The following is a 25,000-nucleotide window of genomic DNA, read 5'->3' as shown; positions in this document are numbered from 1 at the left end:
CTAACGATCAGTGAAAGGGGAAAACCAACACACACACACACACACACACACACACACACACACACACACACACACACACACACACACACACACACACACACACACACACACACACACACATTAAAGTAAAGTAGAATGAATAAAAAAAATAAATAAATAAAAGAGGATACAAAAGAAAAGAGGAAGTAGAGAAAGAAGGAATAAATGAATGAGTGAATGAAGAAATGAAGTAAAAGAGAGAGAGAGAGAGAGAGAGAGAGAGAGAGAGAGAGAGAGAGAGAGAGAGAGAGAGAGAGAGAGAGAGAGAGAGATACTAATAGGATGCATGCAGTTAATCCGTCACTCATTCAATTCTCTCTTCCTTCCTTTCCTCCTTCCTTCCTTCTTTCCTTCCCTCCTTCCTTCCTTCCTTCCTTCCTTCCTTCCTTCCTTCCTTCCTTCCTTCCTCTCTCAGTTCTGTCCTCTCCAAGATCTTTTCTATTCCTCTCCTTCCCTTCCTCCTCCTTCTCCTCCTCCTTCTTCTTTCCCTTTTCCTTCTCCTCCTCCTCCTCCCCCTCCTCCTCCTCCTCCTCCTCCTCCTCCTCCTCCTCCTCCTCCTCCTCCTCCTCTGCAGGTGATTTAAAGGTTGTCTTCTCACGTAGCCAATCCCAGTGCTGGTTTCTGGCTTTCTCTCTCTCTCTCTCTCTCTCTCTCTCTCTCTCTCTCTCTCTCTCTCTCTCTCTCTCTCTCTCTCTCTCTCTCTGACCTCCAGTTCGTATCTTCCCGTCTTTGTTGTTCCGTCTTTCTCCTCCCGCCTGTGTCATTCAGTTTTTCTCTTCCCTCTTGTGTCCTCCATTCCTTTGTTTTCCTTCACGTATCTTCCTGCTCTTGTCCTCCAGTCTCCAGTCTTCCCGCCCCATCCTCCCTCTCCAGTCCTCCCGCCTCAGTCTTCTCGTCCCAGTCTTCCTCTCGCAGTCATCCCGCCCTAGACTTCTCGCTCCAGTCTTCCCGCCCCAGTCTTCCCGCCCCGGTCTTCACGCCCCGGTCTTCCCGCCCCGGTCTTCACGCCCCGGTCTTCCCGCCCCAATCTTCACGCCCCAGTCTTTTCGTTCCAGTCCTCCTGCCCCAGTCCTCCTTTCTCTGTCTTCCCGCCCCTTGTCTTCCCGCCTGTGGGTCTCTGAGATCAAATTTCAGGTCGGGAAATGCGCGTAAAACTTCATTATTTTCAGAACATGAAGACAAAAAAAAAAAAAAAAAAAATCTAGCCTTGTTTTTCTTGCTTTTCTTTTTTTAAGTTTTTATTTTATTTATTTTTTTGTTTTGTTTTAGTTTGTCTTTTTTTTCTGTGTGCTTTTTATTCCGTTTTCTTTTGTGTTATTCTTTATTAGTTCGTTTTCTTTGTAATTATGTAACTATTCGCCTCTTTTTCTTTTCTTCTTTCTTTCTTCTTTTTTACCTTGTTTCTTTTCTTTATTTATTTATTATCTGTTCTTCTTCCTCTTCCTCTTCCTCTTCCTCTTCCTCCTCCTCATCCTCCTCCTCCTCCTCCTTAGTTGACAGAGCTGATGAGGACAGGAAGGGGCATACAATGGGGGAAGGAGGGGGGAGGGGGTGTACATAGGAGAGATAACCAGTAAGGCAGGCTCTCTCTCTCTCTCTCTCTCTCTCTCTCTCTCTCTCTCTCTCTCTCTCTCTCTCTCTCTCTCTCTCTCTCTCTCTCTCATTCCCCTCACGTTTTCCATTTTTCCTTTCTTCCTTTTTCCTCTTTTTCACTGCCTTTTTTCCCTTTCTCTTTCTCTCTTTCATTGTTTCCTTTCACTGTTTCCTCCTACTTCCTCCTCCTCTTCTTTCCTTCCTTCTTCCTCCTTCACTTCAAGTATTTTCATGTATGTTTTTCTCCCGCTCCCTCTCTCCTTCTCCTCGTTTTTCCCTTTCTTTCTTCCTTGTTTTTCCCCACAAGTTTCCCTCCTCCTTTCATTTTTTCCTTTCAAATACTTCAAACTTTTCCTTCCCTCTTGTGGTGATGGAGATTGAAGGATTGAAGGAAAGATCTACTCCTTCTCTCTCCTTTCCTCCTCTTCTCTCTCTCTCTCTCTCTCTCTCTCTCTCTCTCTCTCTCTCTCTCTCTCTCTCTCTCTCTCTCTCTCTCTCTCTCTCTCTCTCTCTCTCTGGTCTTCATTCTATCTTTCTCTCTTTCGTTTTTCTTTTTTTTTTTTAGTTTATTTTTGTGACCTGTGTCTTTTCTTCTTCTTAATCTCATGTGCTCATTTTCTTTTTATTTTTCTCTCTTCTTCTTCTTACTCTTTTTTATCACACTTGTTGTTTTTCTTCTTCTTGTTTTTTATTGTTGTTCATGTTCGCGTTATTTTTCTTTCTTCCTTCTTTCTTCCACTTCCTTCCTTCCTCATTTCCTCCTCCTCCTCCTCCTCCTCCTCCTCCTCCTCCTCCTCCTCCTCCTCCTCCTTCTCCTCCTCCTCCGCCCTCACCTACACTCTCCATCTTCCAAACACGTTCTCTTTTTATTTTTTCCTTCTCTCTCTCTCTCTCTCTCTCTCTCTCTCTCTCTCTCTCTCTCTCTCTCTCTCTCTCTCTCTGTCTCTCTCTCTCTCTCTCTCTCTCTCTCTCTCTCTCTCTCTCTCACTCTCTCTTTCCTCACGCCTTCTTCTGCCACCTCTTCCCTCCCTCCTTCAGGAATTGGCCATGTAGATCGCCTCCCATTGAGATACGGGCGGGAAATGGGCGGGAGGAGGCCGGGGAGAGGGGGCGGGAAGAGGCTCACTGACGGAGGTAAAGGAGGAGGGAGGGAAGAAATTTTGCTAGACTTCGTGAGGGAAAAAAGTGGAGAGGGAAAATACTGACTGGAAAATTGTGTGTGTGTGAGAAAATTGTGTGTGTGAGAGAGAGAGAGAGAGAGAGAGAGAGAGAGAGAGAGAGAGAGAGAGAGAGAGAGAGAGAGAGAGAGAGAGAGAGAGAGAGAGAGAGAGAGAGAGACACACACACACACACACACACACACACACACACACACACACACACACACACACACACACACACACAAAGTTACACCAATCCAAATATACTCAAGTTCAAGCTTAATTAAAAAGGGGAACAAATTCTTAAGACTATTTACCGCAAATATTTGAGTCTGCGGTGAGAGAGAGAGAGAGAGAGAGAGAGAGAGAGAGAGAGAGAGAGAGAGAGAGAGAGAGAGAGAGAGAGAGAGAGAGAGAGAGAGAGATTTAGTGACAATATCAAATAATTTGTCAGTATTGAGCTTGTAATGAGGTGGAGAAAATGGAGATGAGTGGAGATGAGTGAGGGAGATAAGAGGGAAGCTTGGGAGATTATAAGGGAGATGATGCTGGGTGGAGATGAGCAAGGGAGAATAGGAGAGAGAGTGGGAGATTAAAAGGAGATGATGTAAGGTTGTAAGCAGGTGGAGATGAGAGGATAGCATGGGAGATGAGTGAAGGAGATGAAGATACTCCCTAAAACTCCCTTAAAACTTAGTCTCCCTTTTGCCTTCCTCCCCGGCGCAGTTTTCAAGGTAAATATATGCTTATGTGCTCTTCTCTCCCTTCTTCCCTCTTTCTCTCCCTCTCTCCTTTACTCCTACGTGCTTTCCTACCTTCCCTCCTTTCCTCCTTCTCTTCTCTCCTACGTACTTTCTTTTCTCTTTCTATGCTCTTTCCCTCCCTCCTTCCCTTCTTTTCTCCTTCTCTCTTCCTTTCCTTCTTTTCTTCTTCTCTCTTCCTTTCCTTCACTTATTTCTTCGTTTTTCTTCATTCAGTTTGTTTACTTTGGCTCTCTCTCTCTCTCTCTCTCTCTCTCTCTCTCTCTCTCTCTCTCTCTCTCTCTCTCTCTCTCTCTCTCTCTCTCTCTCTCTCTCTCTCTCTCTCTCTCTCTCGTGATTCACTCTGATTAATCTCAATGTTACCTGCATCCCACATTTGGACCTTCACGTGTGGGCAGACACGTGTGGGGCAGGTTTGTGTGAGGCTGAGAAGCTGTCTGTCTGTCTGTCTGTCTATCCGTTTACCTGTCTATCTATCTTCATATCTATCTGTGTCTGTCTAGCTTTCTGTCTATCTCCTTGTTTATCTATCTGTCTGTCACACACACACACACACACACACACACACACACACACACACACACACACACACACACACACACACACACACACACACACACACACACACACACACACACACATCTTGAAACACACAAACACAAACAGACACACCTCAGAGACAGCCTATGAAAAAGCGAGAGGCCTATAGAGCAACACAACCCTTTCTTTCTTAACTCCCTTTAAACTTCCGCCCGTTTTAACTTTCCAGGCAAGTCCTTCCTCCGTAACTTGGCCCTCTGTATAAATAACTTTCACCTCTGTAACTTCCCTGATAACATTTGCTGCCCTAAATTGACTCAAAACTCGAGCGTGTCTCTTTAAAAACTTATTTCAATCCCTTGTTTTGTGAATCTCTTAAATTGTGTTCTTTTCTTGGTAAGGTATTGACAAGTTTCACCTGCGTAAATTCCTTGATGATGAATAACTTTCATGGTAGTATTTATCTTCCTAAACTGACTCAAAACTCGAGCGTGCCTCTTAAAAACAAAAACAAAAAAAAAAAACTTATTCAAATCATTTTATTTTGTGAATGTTGAAAGTCCGCTGTTTTGTAATATGTAGACCATTTCCACCTATGAGAGAAGTGGCAAGAGAAGGGCTGGGAGAAACATCGGGTAAGCCACGCACACCAAGAGGAGAATAGTGGCGGAGGGAAGCTGTAAGGAATGCACTGGAAAGAAAAAAAAGGAAACGAAAGCAGCAGGAACAAAGCAGATCAAGGGAGGATAAGATGGAGTACTGAAGGGCGAAGAAGGCTACACGTAAAACAGTGGAAGTGGCGAATGCAGAGGCTTGTCATGAATTGTATGAAGAGCCGGAAACACTCGAGAGAGAGAACAGGATATACAGAAGAACAAGGAATAGGGAGGAGGCAACAAAGGACGCAAATCATGTGAACCAGATAAAGGATGTAAATTGAGTCATACCAAGGAAAGGAAGATACAGGAGAGATGGAAGGAGTACTTTGATGGTTTGCTGAATGAGGAGAACCCAAGTAATTCACCATATCCAGCACTGACAAGAGGACCACAGAGAGAAGTCGTAAAAGCTGTTAAAAGAATGAACAACAACAAGACACAACCGGGGCGCATGAGATCCCGGTGGAAGCTTGGAGATCCCTGGGAGATGAAGGAGTGGATTTACTATGGAAGTTGATGTGCAAGATGGAGGAGCAGAAACATATCCCAGATGAGTGGAGGGAGAGTGTGCTGGTACTTATAGTCAAGGAGAAAGGAGATGCTCAAGAGTGTGGAAACTAACATGGAATTAAATTACTATCACAAACGATGAAGGTTCGGGAAAGGGTAATGAACGAGAGCCTAAGGTTGGAGGTTAAGGTTTCCAGTGGCCAGTTTTGTTTCATGCCTGGAAGAGGAACAACAAACCCAGCATTTATATTGAGGCAAGTGGCTGAAAAGTACAGAGAAAAACTGAAGGAATTACATATGGTGTTCATAGACCTGGAGAAGGCCTATGACAGAATACCGAGGCAAGAGCTGTGGAGATGGCTGAGAGAGAGGAAGGTGCCGGAAAATATGCAAGACTGGTGAAGGAAATGTATAGGAGTGTCAAGTCAAGACACGGGTGAAGAGTGGAGTAGGCACGACAGACAGCTTTGGGGTGGAGGTGGGGCAGCGTTAGGGCTCTGCGTTGAGTCCCTTCCTCTTCAACATTGTGATGGACGTGGTGACTGAGGACGTACGAATGGGGACACCGTGGGACCTGATGTATGCAGATGGTGATGTTTTAGTGGGTGAGTCAAAAGAAGAGATGGAGCAAAGACTGGATGAGTGGAGGTTAGCACTGGAGGGTTGAGGGATGAAGAAGTAGAAAAAAGACAGAATATATGAAGTGTGCAGAGGAAGAGCAGAATAGAGGTGAAAGCGTCAAGCCAGGTGGACTGGAGCTGAAGAGAGTAAGTGCCTTCAAGTATTTGGGATCTACCATAATAGTAGAAGGCAATGAAGATAAGTAAGTAACTAGAAGGATCTAAACAGGAGGGAGGAGCTGGAGGGATGGAGCTGGAGGGATGTATCAGCGGTATTATGTGACAGGAAAAATGCCAGTGAAATTAAAGGAAAAGATTTACAAAACAGGTGAGACCAGCGATGACGTATGGAGCAGAGAGATTACCTGTGAAGAAAGTAAATGAGAAGAGGATGGAGGCAGCATAAATGAGGATATTGCTTTGGATGTGTGGGGTGACGAGGGAGGACAGAATCAGCAATACAAGAATCAGAGGAACAGTGAAGGTGGGAGAGATTCCGAAGACACAGGAAGCAAGGTTAAGCTGGCACAGACACGTAATGAGAAGGGATGGAGCAAGTGATGAGAGGAGAGTCCTGGATATGGAAGTGCAAGGAGGGAGGAGGAGGAGAAGAAGACCCAAGATTAGATGGAAAGACTGCATACAAGGTGACATGGGAGAGGAGAGACTAGATACAAACATGGCAGGTGACAGGGGAAATTGGAAGCTGCTCATCAGAAACATCGACCTCGTGTAGAGATGAGTATTAAGCTGACGAAGGTAATTTTCACCTGTGTGACTTTATTGTTGATGTTGTTGATGTTGTCATGTTAGTGCTAAGACATTAGGGAGCTTTGAGAGAAGATTAGACGGGTTTATGGATGGGGATGATAGGTGGAAATAGGTAGGTATATTTCATACAGGGACTGCCACGTGTAATCCTGGTCGCTTCTTGCAGCTTCCCTTATTTCTTATGTTCTTGTTATCTTCGTAATATATTGATAATTTTCACCTGTTTTACTTCCCTGGTAATATTTGTCCTCCTGAATTGACGCAAAGGTCGTGTGCGTCTCTGTAGAACTTATTACAATCCCTTGTCTGTGAACCTTTAATCCTGATGCCCTCTTGTTTACGGTTCGAAGAAATATGACAAATAAAAAAAAATCTCAGCTTTGTACCGATAAATAAAACAAAATTGCAGGAATAAATGAGTGGAAAGGCATTTTACGTTAAGCAGGAGTCTTTAAAATGTCTTAAAGAAAATCAGAGAACTGTGTAAAAAGGAATAGAATAAAATAAAACAAATAAAACTGAACTCGATAGAAGAGAAAGAAAACGAGAAATCGAGAAAGAACCAGGCGCTCAGTCACCGCAGAGGAAAAAACCTTGAAAAAAAAATAAAAACACGGACAAACGAACAAACCAATAAAACAAACAAACAAACACACAAACAAACCCAGCCTAAGAAAGAACCAACCACCCAGTCACCTCACAACCACAACCTCTCAGTACCAGAAAAAGCGAAGCGAGAAGACGACGAGAAAAGGAAAAAAAATGACGGAGAAACACGCGGAGTAAGGTGGCCCATTTCTCAGGCGGCCTAAAAACAGAAGCTCCATAGAATACATGAATTTTAGACCCACTCCTTGCATTATTTACTCCCTGGAGGGCGAAGGGGAGAGGTACAATGAGATGCAATGGATACAGTAGCGAATGGGATGGTCTGGGATGGTCTGGGATCGTCTTGGGTGTTTTGGATGGTCCCTGATGGTCATTGAATTATTGTGGCCACGATACAAGGGATTAAATAGCAATTGGGATGGTCTGCAGTGAATTTTGGATGGTTTGAGATAGTCTGGTGTGGTCTAGGATGGTCGAGAGAGAGGAGAGAGAGAGAGAAGAAAGATTTATCGTTACTAAATCAACGAGGAGATTTGAAATGTTAAAAGGAATAGACAAAAAAAGAAAAAAAGAGAAATACTGAAGTGGTGACGAAGAGACGGGGGCAGTGAAGCGTGTAGAGAGAGAGAGAGAGAGAGAGAGAGAGAGAGAGAGAGAGAGAGAGAGAGAGAGAGAGAGAGAGAGATGAGGTGTCGTGAAGTATCTTTGATGACTTCACCGTGAAAGGTAATCATTCTTGTCTCCCTCTCCGTCTCTCTCTCTCTCTCTCTCTCTCTCTCTCTCTCTCTCTCTCTCTCTCTCTCTCTCTCTCTCTCTCTCTCTCACCCCATCACTCCTCTCCACTAAACGCACTCTCACACCCCGTCACTCTCTCTCTCTCTCTCTCTCTCTCTCTCTCTCTCTCTCTCTCTCTCTCTCTCTCTCTCTCTCTCTCTCTCTCTCTCTCTCTCTCTCTCTCTCTCTCTCTCTCTCTCTCTCTCTCTCTCTCTCTCTCTCTCTCTCTCTCTCTCTCTCTCTCTCTCTCTCTCTCTCTCTCTCTCTCTCTCACCCCATCACTCCTCTCCACTAAACGCACTCTCACACCCCGTCACTCTCTCTCTCTCTCTCTCTCTCTCTCTCTCTCTCTCTCTCTCTCTCTCTCTCTCTCTCTCTCTCTCTCTCTCTCTCTCTCGTTTAGAATAAAGAACTAAAATAACAAATTAAAGAAATCAGCAGAGAAATTGATATGGTTTAAAGTCTTGAACTGCAAATTAAGTGATAAATCTAACCACAAGGGGAGACTAAAGAATAACTAACAAATTAACACAGTAACTAATTAACTAATGAATGAACAAACTAATCAATAAAGTGACTAAGAAATTAAGTAACCAGCCCACTAAATAAATAAAAAGGGAAATTAAATAGACATAAACTAGACAATTTTAGTTCCCCTTGAATAAATAAATAAATAACGAAATAAAAGAAAATGTAATCAGACTCGGATAACGTACTTTTCCAGACTTACGCAACTCTCGTTTTCCATTACAATACCAAAACATCCACGACTCGTCTCCCGTTTTCTTTTTTCACCCCCAACTCTCAGAGACACACTACCAGTACTTGTCGTTCACTGCCATACGAAACAGAAATTGGAACTGACACACTGACATGCACACACACTGACACACACACACACACACACACACACACACACACACACACACACACACACACACACACACACACACACACACACACACTTGTAAAGGAAGACTGAAGGTTTAGAATTGAGCTTGTCACTATTCTGCACTTCACTGGACATAGAGAGAGAGAGAGAGAGAGAGAGAGAGAGAGAGAGAGAGAGAGAGAGAGAGAGAGAGAGAGAGAGAGAGAGAGAGAGAAAGCCTTGGATCCGAACATAGTATGATAAGATGAGGCGGAGGAGGAGGTGGTGGAAGAGGAGGAGGAGGAGGAGGAGGAGGAGGAGGAGGAGAAGTGTTAAGGGAAAGAGTGAAGGACTGACACGGGAGGAAGAGGAGGACGAAGACGTGAAGGACAAGAAGGAAGAGGAGGAGGAGGAGAAGGAGGAGGAGGAGGAGGATGAGGAGGAGACTTGAACCAAAGAGTGAGAAGGAGAGAAGGAGGAGGAGGAGGAGATTGAGAAGATGTGAAGAAGAGAAAGAGGAGGATGAGAAGGAGAAGGAGGAGGAGGAGGAGGAGGAGGAGGACAATAGGATCTCATCGCACGGCCGCGGACACGATCACCATTCAGTTATCCAATAAGCGAGGAGGAGGAGGAGGAGGAGGAGGAGGAGGAGGAGGAGGAGGAGGAGGAGAAGGAGGAGGCATCAATCTTTATCAAGGCTTCAAGAGGCTGTGACGTTGACGCGCAGTCAGAAATTCGGCTTCAAACTGCAAAGATGTTACGCTTGTTATTGTTGATACAGCGAGGACGTGGAGGAGGAGGAGGAGGAGGGGTGGTGGCGGTGGTAGTGGTAGTTGTAGTATTAGTTCTCTCTCTCTCTCTCTCTCTCTCTCTCTCTCTCTCTCTCTCTCTCTCTCTCTCTCTCTCTCTCTCTCTCTCTCTCTTTGTGTCTTTGTCTTTCATTTTCTCTCTCGTTCTTTACTTTTTATTTTAGTTTTTCCTTCTTTTCTCCGTCTTTCACATTCTCTTCCGTTCTTTAGTTATTTTTTTTCATTCACGCTTACCTCTTCGTCTTTTATTTCCTTTCCTCCCTCCCTCCTCCTTTGTCTCATCTTCCCTATTAACACCTTTTTCTCTCCCTCTCTCTCTTACCTGTCTATCTCAATTGCCATCCACCCATCCATCTAGAGAAACGAAGAGAGCAAAGCCAACAACCAACCCAGGTATTCATAACACTAAACACGCAAGAAGCACCTGTATTTCAGTGTATTATGGGTGATCGTGTTCCTGGGGAGTGATAGTCAACCTGGGTGGATTTTTTCGAAGGGTAAATTGAAATACTGAGGTACACGGAGGAGTACAAGACATGGCCAGTGTTTGTAAGAGGGCATGGTAAGAAAGGATGTTCTGGAAAGGAAGTTGTGTTAGGTGAGAAATTTATGCAGCTTGAGATGAGAGTGTTAGAAAATGATGTATTGTGTTTGTATATTGCACTCAGACGCAACGGGTTTGAGGTGTGGCATTTTGTTGTGTTGTAAATTTAGCGCCTGTGTAACAATGATTTTAAGTGGATGTTTTCTGTGTTTGAAATAAAGGCTTAATACTTTTGTTTATGTATTTTCAGTGTCAAAAATAGAGAAAGACGTGATTTATTTATTTATTATTTTTTTGTTTTTAGTTAATCGTCTTAGGCGCGAAGCTACATGAATTTCTCAAAAGCTGCTTAAAAACATGACGAGTAGAAGAACAATATTGATCTAAAATGTATATATCAATCAATAAAGTCTCTCTCTCTCTCTCTCTCTCTCTCTCTCTCTCTCTCTCTCTCTCTCTCTCTCTCTCTCTCTCTCTCTCTCTTCAACGTTTCTATAAGTTCATACAAGAATATTTGACACATGAAGAACGTCTCCCCTCTAACTAAAGAACATATCTATATTATACAAAAATTCTGGGATGGAAAACGTCAGCATTTTTTTTAAGCTGAATCTGGAAAAAAATACGTTTAGAGTGAGACAAGGCTGGGTAGGGGAAGGGTGTGAGGGTGAGGAGAGGCGATCAGCGCTGGACAAGACGTAGCTCAGTCACACGTCAGGAAAAGGAAATTAGGACATGTCTCAGTGTGTGTGTTGGGGAGGGGGAGAGTGCGTGGAGAGGGGGAGGGGAGGAGTGTGGCTATCTGTGTGTGTGTGTGTGTGTGTGTGTGTGTGTGTGTGTGTGTTGTTTTGGTGTAATTTATCTCCCATTTCTGTCTGTGTTTGTCTGTTTCTCTCTCTCTCTCTCTCTCTCTCTCTCTCTCTCTCTCTCTCTCTCTCTCTCTCTCTCTCTCTCTCACGCTGTTGGTATAAATCGTGGGATGACGAGCAAAAGTGTGTAATGGTCTATCCCATAACTCACTGGCGATCCTTACACACACACACACACACACACACACACACACACACACACACACACACACACACACACACACACACACACACACACACCATTGTTTCCCTCTCGTACACATCTGGCTTCTGGAAATAAAGGGACAAAGAGAACAAGGAGGAAAAAAAATATCCTTCAGAATTAATCCATTTTTCCCCTTTGGACAAATAGATGATGTGAAGAATGGGGAAAATATCATGGTCACTGACAGGTGGGAAAAAAATAGGGAAAATAGAGGAAAAATAGGAAAAAATGTGCCCTACGGTGGATTAGATTAAAGGGGATATCAATGGGTAGTTTTAATTGTTTGCATTTTATATGAAAGGGAACCGTGTGTGTGTGTGTGTGTGTGTGTGTGTGTGTGTGTGTGTGTGTGTGTGTGTGTGTGTGTGTGTGTGTGTGTGTGTGTGTGTCAATATAATTTGTTTGCACTTACTCTACTAAGCACTAATTACTTCAATATTTTATGTACTACACCCAAGAGAGAGAGAGAGAGAGAGAGAGAGAGAGAGAGAGAGAGAGAGAGAGAGAGAGAGAGAGAGAGAGAAACTGTTAAACGCTTTATTTATTTTTTTTGCGAGTAAATGTTATAGACTTCTCTTTCTCTTTCTCTTTTTCCTCCTCCTCCTCCTACTCCTTCTCCTCCTCCTCCTCCTCCTCCTCCTCCTCCTCCTCCATTTTTTCCATAGCCGTAAGAAAAAATAGTGGATTTCTTACTCAAAACTTTTCCTCCCTTTCACCTGTTTCCCCCACAATCCCTCCTCTTTTTCTCTCTCTCCTCTCTTTCTCTTTCCCTCTCCCCTCTTTCGCTGCGCCCACACTCTATCTTCTCTCCTATATGGACTGGGAAGGTTGGGAGGAAGAGAAGAGGGTAAAAAAAAAATCTTTCTTTTTAGGATGTCTTTCTAAGTCCCATTAATGGAAAGGTGTTAGAGAGTATGTGGAATTGGGTACTCTCTCTCTCTCTCTCTCTCTCTCTCTCTCTCTCTCTCTCTCTCTCTCTCTCTCTCTCTCTCTGATATTTACTCGATTTCTCTTGTCCTTTTTTCATTTTTTTCTTTTTTTTTTACATTAGTCGTGTATTTTCTCTAACTCTTTCTTTCCTTCCTCTCTTCCTTCCTTCCTTCCTTGCTTCCTTCCTTCCTTCCTTCCTTCCTTCCTTCCTTCCTTCCTTCCTTCCTTCCTTCCTTCCTTCCTCGCTTCCTTTCACGGATCATTCCACTTGAGTGCCTTGTATGTGTGTGTGTGTGTGTGTGTGTGTGTGTGTGTGTGTGTGTGTGTGTATGTATGTGAGCACGCGTCTGTCTGTCAGTCTCATCATTCACTCTAAACATAACATTCCTTTCCTTCTGTCCTTTCCCTCTCTCTCTCTCTCTCTCTCTCTCTCTCTCTCTCTCTCTCTCTCTCTCTCTCTCTCTCTCTCTCTCTCTCTCTCTTTTGAGCCTTCTCCTCCCCAAGACGTGATAACACCAGCAATAAGAAATACCTGTGAAATATTCCCTCACAATCTTTGCAGCTTCTTAAAAACACGAGGAGCAATGGAAAAATGTACAATATGCCCAAGATTTAGCCTCCTTGTAATATTGCCAGGAATTTTATTAGTACCGCGAGTATTAGATTATAGGGAGCAGAGAGAGAGAGAGAGAGAGAGAGAGAGAGAGAGAGAGAGAGAGAGAGAGAGAGAGAGAGAGAGAGAGAGAGAGAGGGGAAGGGATGGAGGAACATATGATAACAAAAGAGAAAAGTAAAAGAAAAGAAAACAGCGAACAGTTTAAAAAAGTACTAAAAAAAAGGAAAACAAGAAAAAACAAGGAAAAGAAACAAGGAAAAAGAAAAAGTCAAGCTTCTTCTTCTTCTTCTTCTTCTTCTTCTTCTTCTTCTTCTTCTTCTTCTTCTTCTTCTTCTTTGCTTTTCTGTCAGTACTGTCTCCTCCTCCTCCTCCTCCTCCTCCTCCTCCTCCTCCTCCTCCTTCTTTCCTTCCCCTTTCCTCTTTCTCCTCCTCCTCTCCTTTCATCTTTCCTTCCTCACTCTTCTTCCATCATCCTTCTTTTTCCTTTTCTCCTCCTCTTGCTCCTCTTCCTGCTGCACCTCCATCTTCTCCTCCTCCTTCTTCTCCTCTTCGTATGTAAAAGCACACATATTTTTCCCCTTCTCACTCATAAACTAAATGTACACCTGGTCATTATCCCCATTGCTTTAAAAAATTACACATTTCCGTTAAAAAAAAACAGTAGGAGAACCAAAATACCTCACAGGCAGACCGGTAACACGTCAAGGTGCGTCTGGGGCATGTGCGGTATTCTGTGTTTATGAGTGAGCCGTTTAGCGCCATCGTAGTGGTGGGGAGTGATGTGAAGGAGCCGAGGACGTGAAGGAGTGGGAGGACCATATCAATACTTCATTGATGTAAGGCTGCTGACGGCGAGGCTGAAGGGACCTCGACGTCAGCCTGCAGAAGAGGAGGAAGAGGAGGAGGAGAAGGAGGAGGAAGGGTAATTTTTGTGTATTATGTTCAAATCTTTGTGTTTATTGGTTAGTTTGTATTATAAAGTGCGTTTATTTTCTTCTTCTTCTTCTTCTTCTTCTTCTTCTTCTTCTTCTTCTTCTTCTTCTTCTTGAAAACCTCAACTTGTCTCTTTTTCTTTTGTTCCTCCTCTTCCTCTTCCTGCCATATCAATCGAAAATGTGGGTTGTTTTTAAGTGTCTACATTTTTAAAAAGTGAATTATGATTATTATCTGTCCCGCACTCCAAGGAACTCAAAAGATTATATTACATTTGTATTATGGTTCTTTTTGAAGTAAAGAATACATCCCTGTTATCAGATAAAAATTTGTTGTTGAAAAATTTTATCTTTTTAATGCAGCTCCGGATCTGTACAACAAAAAAATGGAAAAAAAATCTATGGTTACAGATGATTTAATTGTGAAAAGTAGAAGAATTTTGATATAAAAGTGTATATCAATTAAAAAAAAATCTGTTGTTTTTCAGTGTCTTCATTTTTTTTTTAAAGTGAATTATTTCTTCCTCTCCATATCGTGTCCTCCTCCTCCTCCTCCTCCTCCTCCTCCTCCTCCTCCTCCTCCTCCTCCTCCTCCTCCTCCTCCTCCTCCTCCTCCTCCTCCTCCTTTCGTATCCCTTTCTGGAGTTTATTATTCTTTCGTCTCTCTCTCTCTCTCTCTCTCTCTCTCTCTCTCTCTCTCTCTCTCTCTCTCTCTCTCTCTCTCTCTCTCTCTCTCTCTCTCTCTCTCTCTCTCTCTCTCTGCCATTCCTTTCCCTCTCCTCCTCTCCTTCCCTCCCCAAGGAGACGCCGCCACTTCCCTTCCTCTTACCCTTTGGTGATGAAGGGCCCTCTGGTGACGACACGCTCCCTCTCCTGTCTTCCTTTCCCTTCCCTTCTTTTCCCATCAATTTTTCCTTCTTTTCTCTTTTTCATTTTTCTTTTTTTCTGTTTTTCCGTCTATTTTTCCTTTTTTCTTCTGTTTTTCATTTTTTCCTTTCCTTCTCTTCTCGTTTATTTTCCTTTTCTTCTCTTTTTCCTTTCCTTTCCCTTAAATTTTCCTCCCTTTCTTTCCTTCCCTTGCCTTTATTTCTCTTTATTTTCTCCCTTTCCTTTCTTCTGTCTTCCCTTCCTATCCCATCCCCTCTTTTCCCGTCTGTTTTCTTTTCTTTTCTTCCTTTTTTTCTTTTCTTCCTTCTAATTGTTCTTTTTTTCGCTTTTCTCTTCTTCCGTTCCTTGTCTTTTTTGTCTTTTTTTCTTCTCTTCTCTTTTGTTTTTGTTATTCTCGTGTTTTTCAGTTCTTTATATTTCTCCTTTCCTTTCCTCTCCTGTTCTCATTCATAGCTTTTAATTGGTCTACGCTATATCCTCAATCGTTTATCATGTTTCTTTGTTACTTCCTCTTTATCCTTTCTGTGTGTTCTTTCACCTTTTATTTTTTTTTTACTCTCTCTCTCTCTCTCTCTCTCTCTCTCTCTCTCTCTCTCTCTCTCTCTCTCTCTCTCTCTCTCTCTCTCTCTCTCTCTCGGTTTATAAATTCCACTCTTGTTTCATTAGATTCTTAATTTCTTTCGTATTTTTATTTATTTTTTTCCTTTTTTCATTTTATTTTGTATTTTATTTATCGTTTTTTTCATTTTATTTTATTCATTTTATGTTTCATATCTTTTTTTTGCTTTTTGCTTTTGTTTTTTTATATTTTTCATTTCTCGTCTTGTATAAGAAGGAGAAAATAGGATCTCTCTCTCTCTCTCTCTCTCTCTCTCTCTCTCTCTCTCTCTCTCTCTCTCTCTCTCTCTCTCTCTCTCTCTCTCTCTCTCTCTCTCTCTCTCTCTCTCTGTCTTCTAAGTTTCCTTTCCATCATCTCTCTCCCTTTGTCTCTTTTTCCTTTGACTGCATCTCCTCCTCCTCCTCCTTGCTCACTTCCCTTCCGCTTTTTAGTTTCAACTTCTCCTAATCTTCTTTGCTTCCAATCTTCTTTCACTTAACAATGCTCCTACATTTATTTCTTCTCTTCTTCCTTTTTCTTCATCTTCCCTTTTCCCTCTTTCCTCTTTTTCCCTTCCCCGATTTAATTATTTTTTGTCTCCATTCCCTCTGATATTTTTCTTCCATCTCTCCTTTTCTCTCTCCTTTCCCTTCTCTTATCTCCCTTTCCCTTCTTCCTTCATTTCTTTCTTTCTTCATTATTTTCATTCTTTCTTCTTCTTTTCTTATAATTTCTTTCACTTCCTTCCTTCCATCTTTCTCGTTTCCTTCTTCCATTATGTGTTTTTTTCTCCCTTTTCCTTAACTTTTTTTTCCTTATTCCTTCATCCTTCTCGTTTCCCTCTTTCCTTTTCTCTGTTTGTCTTAATTTTTCTCTGTTTCATATTTTCTATTACTTCTTATTCCAATACCTTCCATCCATCCTTCTTGTTTTTTATATTTCTTTCTATCTCTCTCTCTTTCTCTTCCTTTTTCTCAATTACTTTTTTTTCCTATTACTTATTTCAGTTCCTTCCTTTCATTCTCCTCTTTTCATTCTTCTTTATTTTCCTTTTCCTCAATTAACTTTTCCCGCCACTGGTTTCTTCTTTTCCTTCATTCCGTCCTTCTAGGGAAAAAAAAATAATTGGTACTGGGAAAGAAAGACTTGGAGGAAAAAATTCTCAGTGTCAGTGACCGCTCAACTTTCCTGTCTAAGATTTTTTTCCCTAATTTTTTTCCTCTTTTCCTTTTTTTTTGTTTTAGTCTTTTGTTTTATGAGTTTGCGGGTTATTTGCATTTTCTCTTTTTCTTTTTTACTTTTTGTTTAGATTTGTGTGAGTGTGTGTGTGTGTGTGTGTGTGTGTGTGTGTGTGTGTGTGTGTGTGTGTGTGTGTGTGTGTGTGTGTGCTAAGTCATTGTCATTAAATCTTCTTTATATGCTCGTATAGTCTCTCTCTCTCTCTCTCTCTCTCTCTCTCTCTCTCTCTCTCTCTCTCTCTCTCTCTCTCTCTCTCTCTCTCTCTCTCTCTCTCTCTCTCTTTCAGAATCACTGGAATCTCTTGAAGAAAAGTAGAGGAACAAAAGAGAGAAAAAAAAAGTTGGAAGAAGAAGGGATGGAGAGAAAGGAAGTTAAAGGAAGAAGGAAAGAAAGTGAAGGGGAAGGAAGGGAAAAATAAATGGAGGAAACAGGAAAAATCGTACAGAGAAGAAGAAAAGAAATGGAGAGGGATAGAAACGATGGTCACTCACAGGAAAGAAAACGAAGGAAAGAAGAAAAGAAAAAAAAAACATAACTTGGAGGAATGGAGGAGAGGGAAGGAAGGTAAAAATTAAGGAAAGGGGAGAAAGAAAAAATGAAAGAGAAAGTGAGAGAGAAACACACACACACACACACACACACACACACACACACACACACACACACACACACACACACACACACACACACACACACACACACACACACACACACACACACACACACACACACACACACACACACACACGAACTCATAAAAAAAACATTAATCATTGACTTTTAAAATATTCCAAATTCTTTTTTTGTGAATGTGTGTATGTGTGATAAGAAAAAAAAAAAAGAGAGAAAAAGTAATAATTGAATTTTAAAGTCCTCTAAATTCCATGTTTTTTTTTATTCTTTTTGTATGAAAAGAAAAAAAACACTAATTATTGACTTTAAAAATTCTGAAAAAGCTTATACAAACTTTTCTTCATTACTTTTTTACGGTTGTCTAAATATTTACCAAGCACAACAAGAGCAATAAACAACACTAATCTTTAAAACTTGTGTGTATGTTTTTTTTTTTTTTCAGTCCCAGTACAAATCATTTCATTTATGCATCTTTTCTACAGTCCTCTAAATATTCCCAAAGTACAACAATACCAATGAAGAGAAGTATTAAAAGCCAACGCTCATTTAAGTCACATCATTATTTAAATATTCAGTTAGTTCTTTTAGTGCCAATAGAAACCATTGTTATTATTATTATCATCATCATCATCATCATCATCATCATCATCATCATCATCATCATCATCATCATCATCATCATCATCATTTTACCGTGCTCTCAATACCAGTGAAAAAAAAAAAAAGTACGAGAAAGAACGTTCCTTTAAGTCACAATAATTCAAAACTCTCAAAATTGCGTTTTTTTTTTTTTTTTTTTTAGTGTCAATACAGACCTTTTTTTACATTCCTCAGTTTACAGTTCTCTAAATATTCACGAAGTACAACAATACCAGTGAAAAAGTCTACGAAAACCAACGTTCCTTTATGTTACACCTTAATTTTAAACTCTGTGTCTCTTCAGCATCTATACAAACTTTTTTTACATTCGTATATTTACAGTTATCTAAGTTTTCACAAAGTACAACAATACCAGTGAAAAACGTACGAAAGCCCACGCTCCCTTAAGTCACGTGTTAAGTCACCAGGCTCACGTAAGTAACTGGTGCATTTTTTTGAAAACTGTTCTGGTTAAATATTTGTCCCTGAGGCATAGAGGAGGCGTCCCTGTTGACTCTGGCCGCCCCTTGGCCCTTGCTAATGACCTCAGGGACGCGGTCGCCCATTCCTACACCAGCGCCAGAGAGAGAGAGAATGAGGCCATAAATTAAATACCTCAGTATCTCCTCTCTTTCTCTCCCGCTGGGCTCCATTTTACTTATCCATTTTCTATGATTTTCTTTTTCTTGATTTATATTTTGGAACGTAAGGATCATTATATTATTATTATTGTTATTTTTTTAAAGAGGGCGAGACCATAAATTGATTACTTCAGTGTCTCCTCTCTTTCTCTCCCCCTCGGCTAGGTTTTCTTTGTCCATTTTCTTTTTTTTTTCTTTTTTCTCTGTTTCTCTGTAAGGGTAATTATATGTGAATGGGGTGATAAATTAAGTAGTTTAGTGTCTCCTGTCTTTCTCGTTTTCTGTGGTGTTTAATATTTTTCTCATTTATTTATTTTTATTTATTTATTTTTATTTTTTAATGTGGAGTCCAAGAATGATTTTATTTTCGTATATATATATATATATATATATATATATATATATATATATATATATATATATATATATATATATATATATATATATATATATATATATATTTTTTTTTTTATGAGAATGAGGTGATAAATGAAATAGCTAAGTATCTCCTTTCTCTCTCCCTTTCCTTCGCTTACGTTATCCATTTTCTATGATATTTGTTCTTATTTTTACTTTTATTTCTCTGCAAGGATGAATATATTAATGTTTTTTTCTTTTTTTTTTAGGAGAATGAGGTGATAAATTTAATAGCTAAGTATCTCCTCTCTTTCTCTCCTTGGTTGCTCCATTTTCGTTATCCATTTTCTATGATATTTGTTCTTATTTTTATTTTGATCTCTCTCGTGTGTGTAAGGGAATGAGGTCATGAATTAAGTAGTTTAGTTTCTCCTTATGGTCTTCTGTATCAGTTCCAGTTTCTTCATTTACTTTTATTTCTCTGTTTGAGATTAAATAGCTTTTTTTTCCTCCCTCTCTCTCTCTCCTGGTCTTTTGGGTAATTCCTAGTTTTTCCTTTTACTTTTTTTCTTTTACGTTTATTTTTCACATTTTTTTTATAGGGGAAACTGGCGAGAGAGTGAGGGAAACGGATATACAGAGAGATAATTTTATAACTTGTCTTGAACCATACAGTCACCCATATTGAAAGGGAAGAAAAAAACGTACCATAGCTGCAGAGTCAGTTTCCAGGACCATAGGCTACAGGAACAAAGGAAGGAATGGACAGAGGTGAAGGAAAATGGGAGGAAAGCTTGAATCTTGGAAAAAGAAAAAGAAAACGTGATACAACTGCAGAATTATAGTTTGCAAGACCATGAGCGACAGGAACGAAGGAAGGAATGAGCAGAGGTGAAGGGAAACGAAAAAAAATATATATATAACAGAGCTACAGAACTGTAGTTTGCAAGGAACGAGGGAAAGAAAGGGCAGAAGTGAAAGATAAGGGCCTGAAATTTCTAACCCTTGAGAGAAAAAGAAAAAAACCCTTCAAAATGCCAGCAAAGGGCAGAGGTGAAGGAAAACTGGAAGAAAGTTTAAATCCTGGAAAAAAAGAAGAGAAAAAGGACTTCAGTATCTCAGCCACAGGGAAAAATATTAAGTGCTTTACTGAGGTACCGAGGCAGCTGTGTGCGACCTTCTTCCAGTCAACGACACCTTCCAGACGCCTTTCAGACACTTCCAAGGACATTCAAGAACTTCCAGAAACCTTCCAGTAATATCCAGTTACTTCCAGAAGATTCTAGACGAAAGTAGTCTCTTCCAGATGCCTTTAGGGACTTCCAGGGATGTCCAAGTACTTTCCAGACAAATCTAAAAGTATCAAGGCATCTTCCAGTCACGTGTGAACCTTTGCAGACACTTCCAGGCATATCCAGACACATCCAAGCATATCCAGACACATCCAAGCGATTTCCAGGCACATCCAGGGATATTCAGTGGCATTCAAGCTCTTTCCAGACAGTTCCAAACACTATTACCATTAAGACACACTCCAGACATTTCCAGGCACCTTCATATTGTTATCTTTGTTGTTCTTGTTCTTGTTATTCTTGTCTTGTTGTTGTTCTGCTTGTTCTTGTTAATTTTCTTGCTCTTTTCCTTGTTCTTGTTCTATCTGTTATTGTTATTCTTGTTCTCCCTCTTGTTCTTGGTCTTGTTGTTATTGTTGTTCTTGTTCATATGTGTTTTACTAGTTCTTGTTCTTGTTATTCTTCTTGTTCTTCCTCTGGTTCTTGTTCTTTTGTTCTTTTTCTTATTTTCGTTCTTCTTGTTCTTGTTCTTGTTATTCTTCTTGTTCTTTGTCTTGTTCTTATTCTTGTTCTACTTGTTCTTGTTATTCTTGTTCTGGCCCTTGTTTTTCTTCCTCCTCTTCCTTCTCCTCATTATCATTCCAGCCTCTAGTGCTTCCAGACCCTCATTGGATATTTCACACTCACCTCTCCCTCTCTCTCTTCCTCTCTCTCTCTCTCTCTCTCTCTCTCTCTCTCTCTCTCTCTCTCTCTCTCTCTCTCTCTCTCTCTCTCCCTCTCTCTTACATCCATAAGGAAAATGTCAATATCCATAATTATATGTAAACTCCATTGCTTCCTTTTATCTGCTCCAGGTCTGCTATAAATTCTCCTTGCACACTCCAGCCTCTCTCTCTCTCTCTCTCTCTCTCTCTCTCTCTCTCTCTCTCTCTCTCTCTCTCTCTCTCGCTCTCGCTCTCAGATTATCCCAATTTAGGGCTTCCGGTATTAATTGGGCAACGTCCAGAGAGAGAGAGAGAGAGAGAGAGAGAGAGGGGGGGGATCAGACTCAGGCACCTCAAAGTTTGTTAAATCTTGTCTTTGTAACTTCCACTCATTTTTTGTTTCTTTATTTTCTACACCAGAGGAAAGTTGGCTTTAACTGATTTGGTGATAGTGTGCCTCCTCCTCCTCCTACTTCTCCTCCTCCTCCTCCTCCTCCTCCTCCTCCTCCTCCTCGGTCTCTATCTTTTTTTTTTTCTTTTATCTTTTCTTAGTAGTTTTTGATCGTGTTCATCTCCTCCTCCTCCTCCTCCTCCTCTTCCTCTTCCTCTTCCTCTTCCTCTTCCTCTTCCTCTTCCTCCTCCTCCTCCTCCTCCTCCTCCTCCTCCTCGTAAGTATTAAAATATTCAAACACGTTAATTTTTTCCATTGTCTTCTCATTCCCTCTGGTTATTCCCTTCCCGCTCTTTATTGCTTCTCTTTTATTACTTCTTTTTTTCTTTTCTTCTCTTTTTTTCTTTTTCTTTCTTCCCACATTTATCTTTGTCTTCATTATTCACGTCTTTCTTCGCTTCGTTAATTCGTGTTCACTTTATGTTTTCCCATTTTCTTTAATCTCTCTCTCTCTCTCTCTCTCTCTCTCTCTCTCTCTCTCTCTCTCTCTCTCTCTCTCTCTCTCTCTCTCTCTCTCTCTCTCTCTCATCTCTTCCATTTGTCATTTCTCTGTCACCACACAATGGAAAAAAAATTATTCTCTTTTCTCTGTCTCCCTTGTTTTATTCCTCCTCTTTTATTTCCTGTTTGACAATACTTCGTTTCTTTTTTTGTGATTTTTCCGGTCTGATTCTCTCTCTCTCTCTCTCTCTCTCTCTCTCTCTCTCTCTCTCTCTCTCTCTCTCTCTCTCTCTCTCTCTCTCTCTCTCTCTCTCTCTCTCTCTCTCGTTTTACTATGAAATTACTGTTTTTTTCTTATTTCATTTAACTTTTTTTCTTTTTGTTCATCTCTCCAGCATTTCCTGTTTCCCGACTCATTTCTGTTTATCTTTTTATGGCTTATCTTTCCACTTCATTCATTTTTCCCTTCTTCCTTTTTTTTTGGTTTACCTATTTTCTCTACTTTTTTTCATTTTCTCCTTTTTTTCGCCTTTTGTTCCGTGTCTTTCTTTCTCTCTCTTTTCTTTATTTTACCTCCGACTTTTTATTCATCATCACCTTTCTTTCATTTCCTCTCCTCCTCCTCATCTCCTTTGTTTTATCTTTTCTCTCATTTCTGGTTTTTCCTTTTCTTTCTCAGTCAGTTCCTTTCCCTCCTTCCCTTCATATTTCTTTATTCTTATTTATCCATCTGTCTTATATTTCCTTCATTCTTATCTCTTTCTCCTTCCCTCCCTCTTTCTTCCCTCTCTCGTTCCCTCCTTCCTTCCTCCGCTCCGTCACTTTATATATGTCTATCCTTCTATTATTTTACAGTCCATTCTCTCCTTCTCTCCCTGTCTTCATCTCTCCCTTCTTCCTTCCTTCCTTCCTTCCTTCCTTCCTTCCTTCTGTTTTCTCTTTGTATCCCCATATCTTTACCCTTTCTTGTTTGTCTTTCATTCCTTCTCTCCATCCTTCCCTCCTTCCCTCTTTCCTTCATTCCTTCCCTCCCTCCCTCCCTTCATCTCACCTTTACTTGGTTATTCAAGAAAGTTGTACAATATTTACCTTGCTGCAGTTCTGTCCACCCTCCCCACGCCCCCCACCCTCCTCCCCTCCCCGTGAAGGTGTGATAGGTGCCCCTTGTCCCGTCACGCGCCCCGGACAAGGAGTGATGTTGATTCAGTTTGCGTGCGTGTGTGTGTGCGTGTGTGGAATTAAGGTGCGTGATATTATGTCTCTTGGGTTGTGTTGTGGTTTATGTGTGTGTGTGTGTGTGTGTGTGTGTGTGTGTGTGTGTGTGTGTGTGTGTGTGATCTTGGTGTTTGTGTGGGGATGTTTGTAGGAGGAAGATATGAAGAAGAGGAGGAAGAAGAGGAGGAGGAGGGTGTGAGGATGTTTGTAGGACGAGGATAGGAAGAGGAGGAAGAAGAGGAGGAGGAGGAGGGTGTGGGGATGTTTGTAGGAGGGGGATAGGAAGGGGAGGAAGAAGAAGAAGAGGAGGAGGAGGAGGAGGAGGAGGAGGAGGAGGAGGAGGAGGAGAAGGAGGCGAAGGAGGAGGAGGAGGAGGAGGAGGAGGAGGAGAAGAAGAAGGAAGAGGAAGAAGAGGAAACTTGTACCCAAAGCGACCTCATGTTGGATTATTGTGTGTGTGTGTGTGTGTGTGTGTGTGTGTGTGTGTGTGTGTGTGTCCCAGTTGGTTTATTAAATGTATTTCAACGTATTTTTTTGTATTTTATTATGTACATTACCATATTTTGCCATGTAAGGTATAGTAATTAAATTGTATCTGTTCAATCCGTTTATCTGTCTATCAATCTATCTATCTATCTATTTATCTGTTTATCTGGTTATCTTTCAGTCTACCTATCTCTCTACGTATCCACCTATCTATTTTTCCATCCATCCATTCATCCATCTTCCTACTAATGAGTCTGCGTGTACATCTATCTATCTGTCTATCTATCTATCTACTTATCTACTTTCTTATCTATCTATCAATCTATCTAGTTCTCTCTCTCTCTCTTTAATCCTCCCTCCCAGTGTCCTAACCCGTGTCCCTCCTGACGCAGGCTGGGCGTGGAGGGTGGCGGTGGAGCGTGGTGCCCTCGCTCCATGGTGGACTCGTGCCAGAAGGAGTGGCTTGAGGTGGACCTAGGAGCGCTGCGGCTGGTGACGGCGGTGGCCACGCAGGGACGCCACGCTAACGGCCAGGGGCAGGAGTACACGCCCGCGTACACCCTCAGCTACTGGCGCCCCGGCATGGCAGACTTCACCTTCTACTCGGCACACCCCAGCAAGGCGAACAAGGTAAGGACTGTCTTTGTTGGTTAGTTCAGGTTGGATTAGGTTATACTTAGGTTAGAGTACATTTATGCTAGGTAATTTTTGCTTCCTCACCCCAGCTGGGCGGACAAGGTAAGGACCAGGACGTTAAATTAGGACACAGATAATTGCTCATCACTTTTGCTTTCTCTGTATTACCGTTGGTTTACATAGTCGTGGTGACCTCGCCTTCCCATGGCTTGAGATGCCTTCCCCACACAATTTAGTAACTCACTAAGTAGGCGCCTCATCACTTCCCTATAACCTGCATTAGAGCTGGAGACATTTTTCGTTATTTATTCCTCAGTCTTTTACCTACGAGTTCCCTTGATGAATCAGGGCCAGCTAGGACAGCGCCACCTAACGAAAGATTTGGTATTTGAGAACCGTAACCCCAAGTGGATGCCCTTCCTAACCACGGACATTGACGCTCCTTTCTAACCTCGAACCTTAAACCAAGATTCGAACCCAGTGCACTTGAAAACCACTACGCTGCCTTGCACTCGCCATAGCACAGCAGAACGGCGGCATCAGAGCTAGACGGAACCCGAGAACGAAATATATATACCAGTGCCTTGCAACACATCCCATTTTCTCAATTGGGAACACGCCAGGAGCCACGGGTCACCTCTTACTGGACTCACAACATACCTGAGTGAAGGAACGGAACTGGGGGAGGGAGGGAGGTAGTACTGGTGTCACTGGTGGGGGGTACTGGTGGGGTTCCTGGTGGTGCGGGCATGGGCGTGACGGGGGATCCTTTCAGGACTATGTGTATCCCCTGATTCTGCACAGGCGGGCTGGTGATGGATGCTAAGGGGCGTGAGATGTGGGATGGATGGCCGGATTACAGCGCTGACGGCCCGTGAGAGAGAGAGAGAGAGAGAGAGAGAGAGAGAGAGAGAGAGAGAGAGTGTGTGTGTGTGTGTGTGTGTGTGTGTGTGTGTGTGTGTGTACAT

At 41.7% G+C, this 25,000-nt stretch overlaps 1 protein-coding gene across 1 annotated transcript in view; it reads left to right on the top strand.

The window, feature by feature from the left end:
- Window positions 1–25,000, top strand: part of LOC135091031 (discoidin domain-containing receptor tyrosine kinase B-like) — a 229,432-nt gene that overhangs the window by 144,104 nt on the left and 60,328 nt on the right. Inside the window, exon 6 of the mRNA XM_063988350.1 lies at window positions 23,789–24,026. Within this exon, the coding sequence (XP_063844420.1) occupies window positions 23,789–24,026 (238 nt within the window). The remainder of the gene's footprint in view (window positions 1–23,788; window positions 24,027–25,000) is intronic.

The sequence above is a fragment of the Scylla paramamosain genome, chromosome 36 (genome assembly GCF_035594125.1).
Source record: "Scylla paramamosain isolate STU-SP2022 chromosome 36, ASM3559412v1, whole genome shotgun sequence".
Taxonomy (NCBI): domain Eukaryota; kingdom Metazoa; phylum Arthropoda; class Malacostraca; order Decapoda; family Portunidae; genus Scylla; species Scylla paramamosain.
This window is presented reverse-complemented; position numbering and strand designations above follow the sequence as displayed.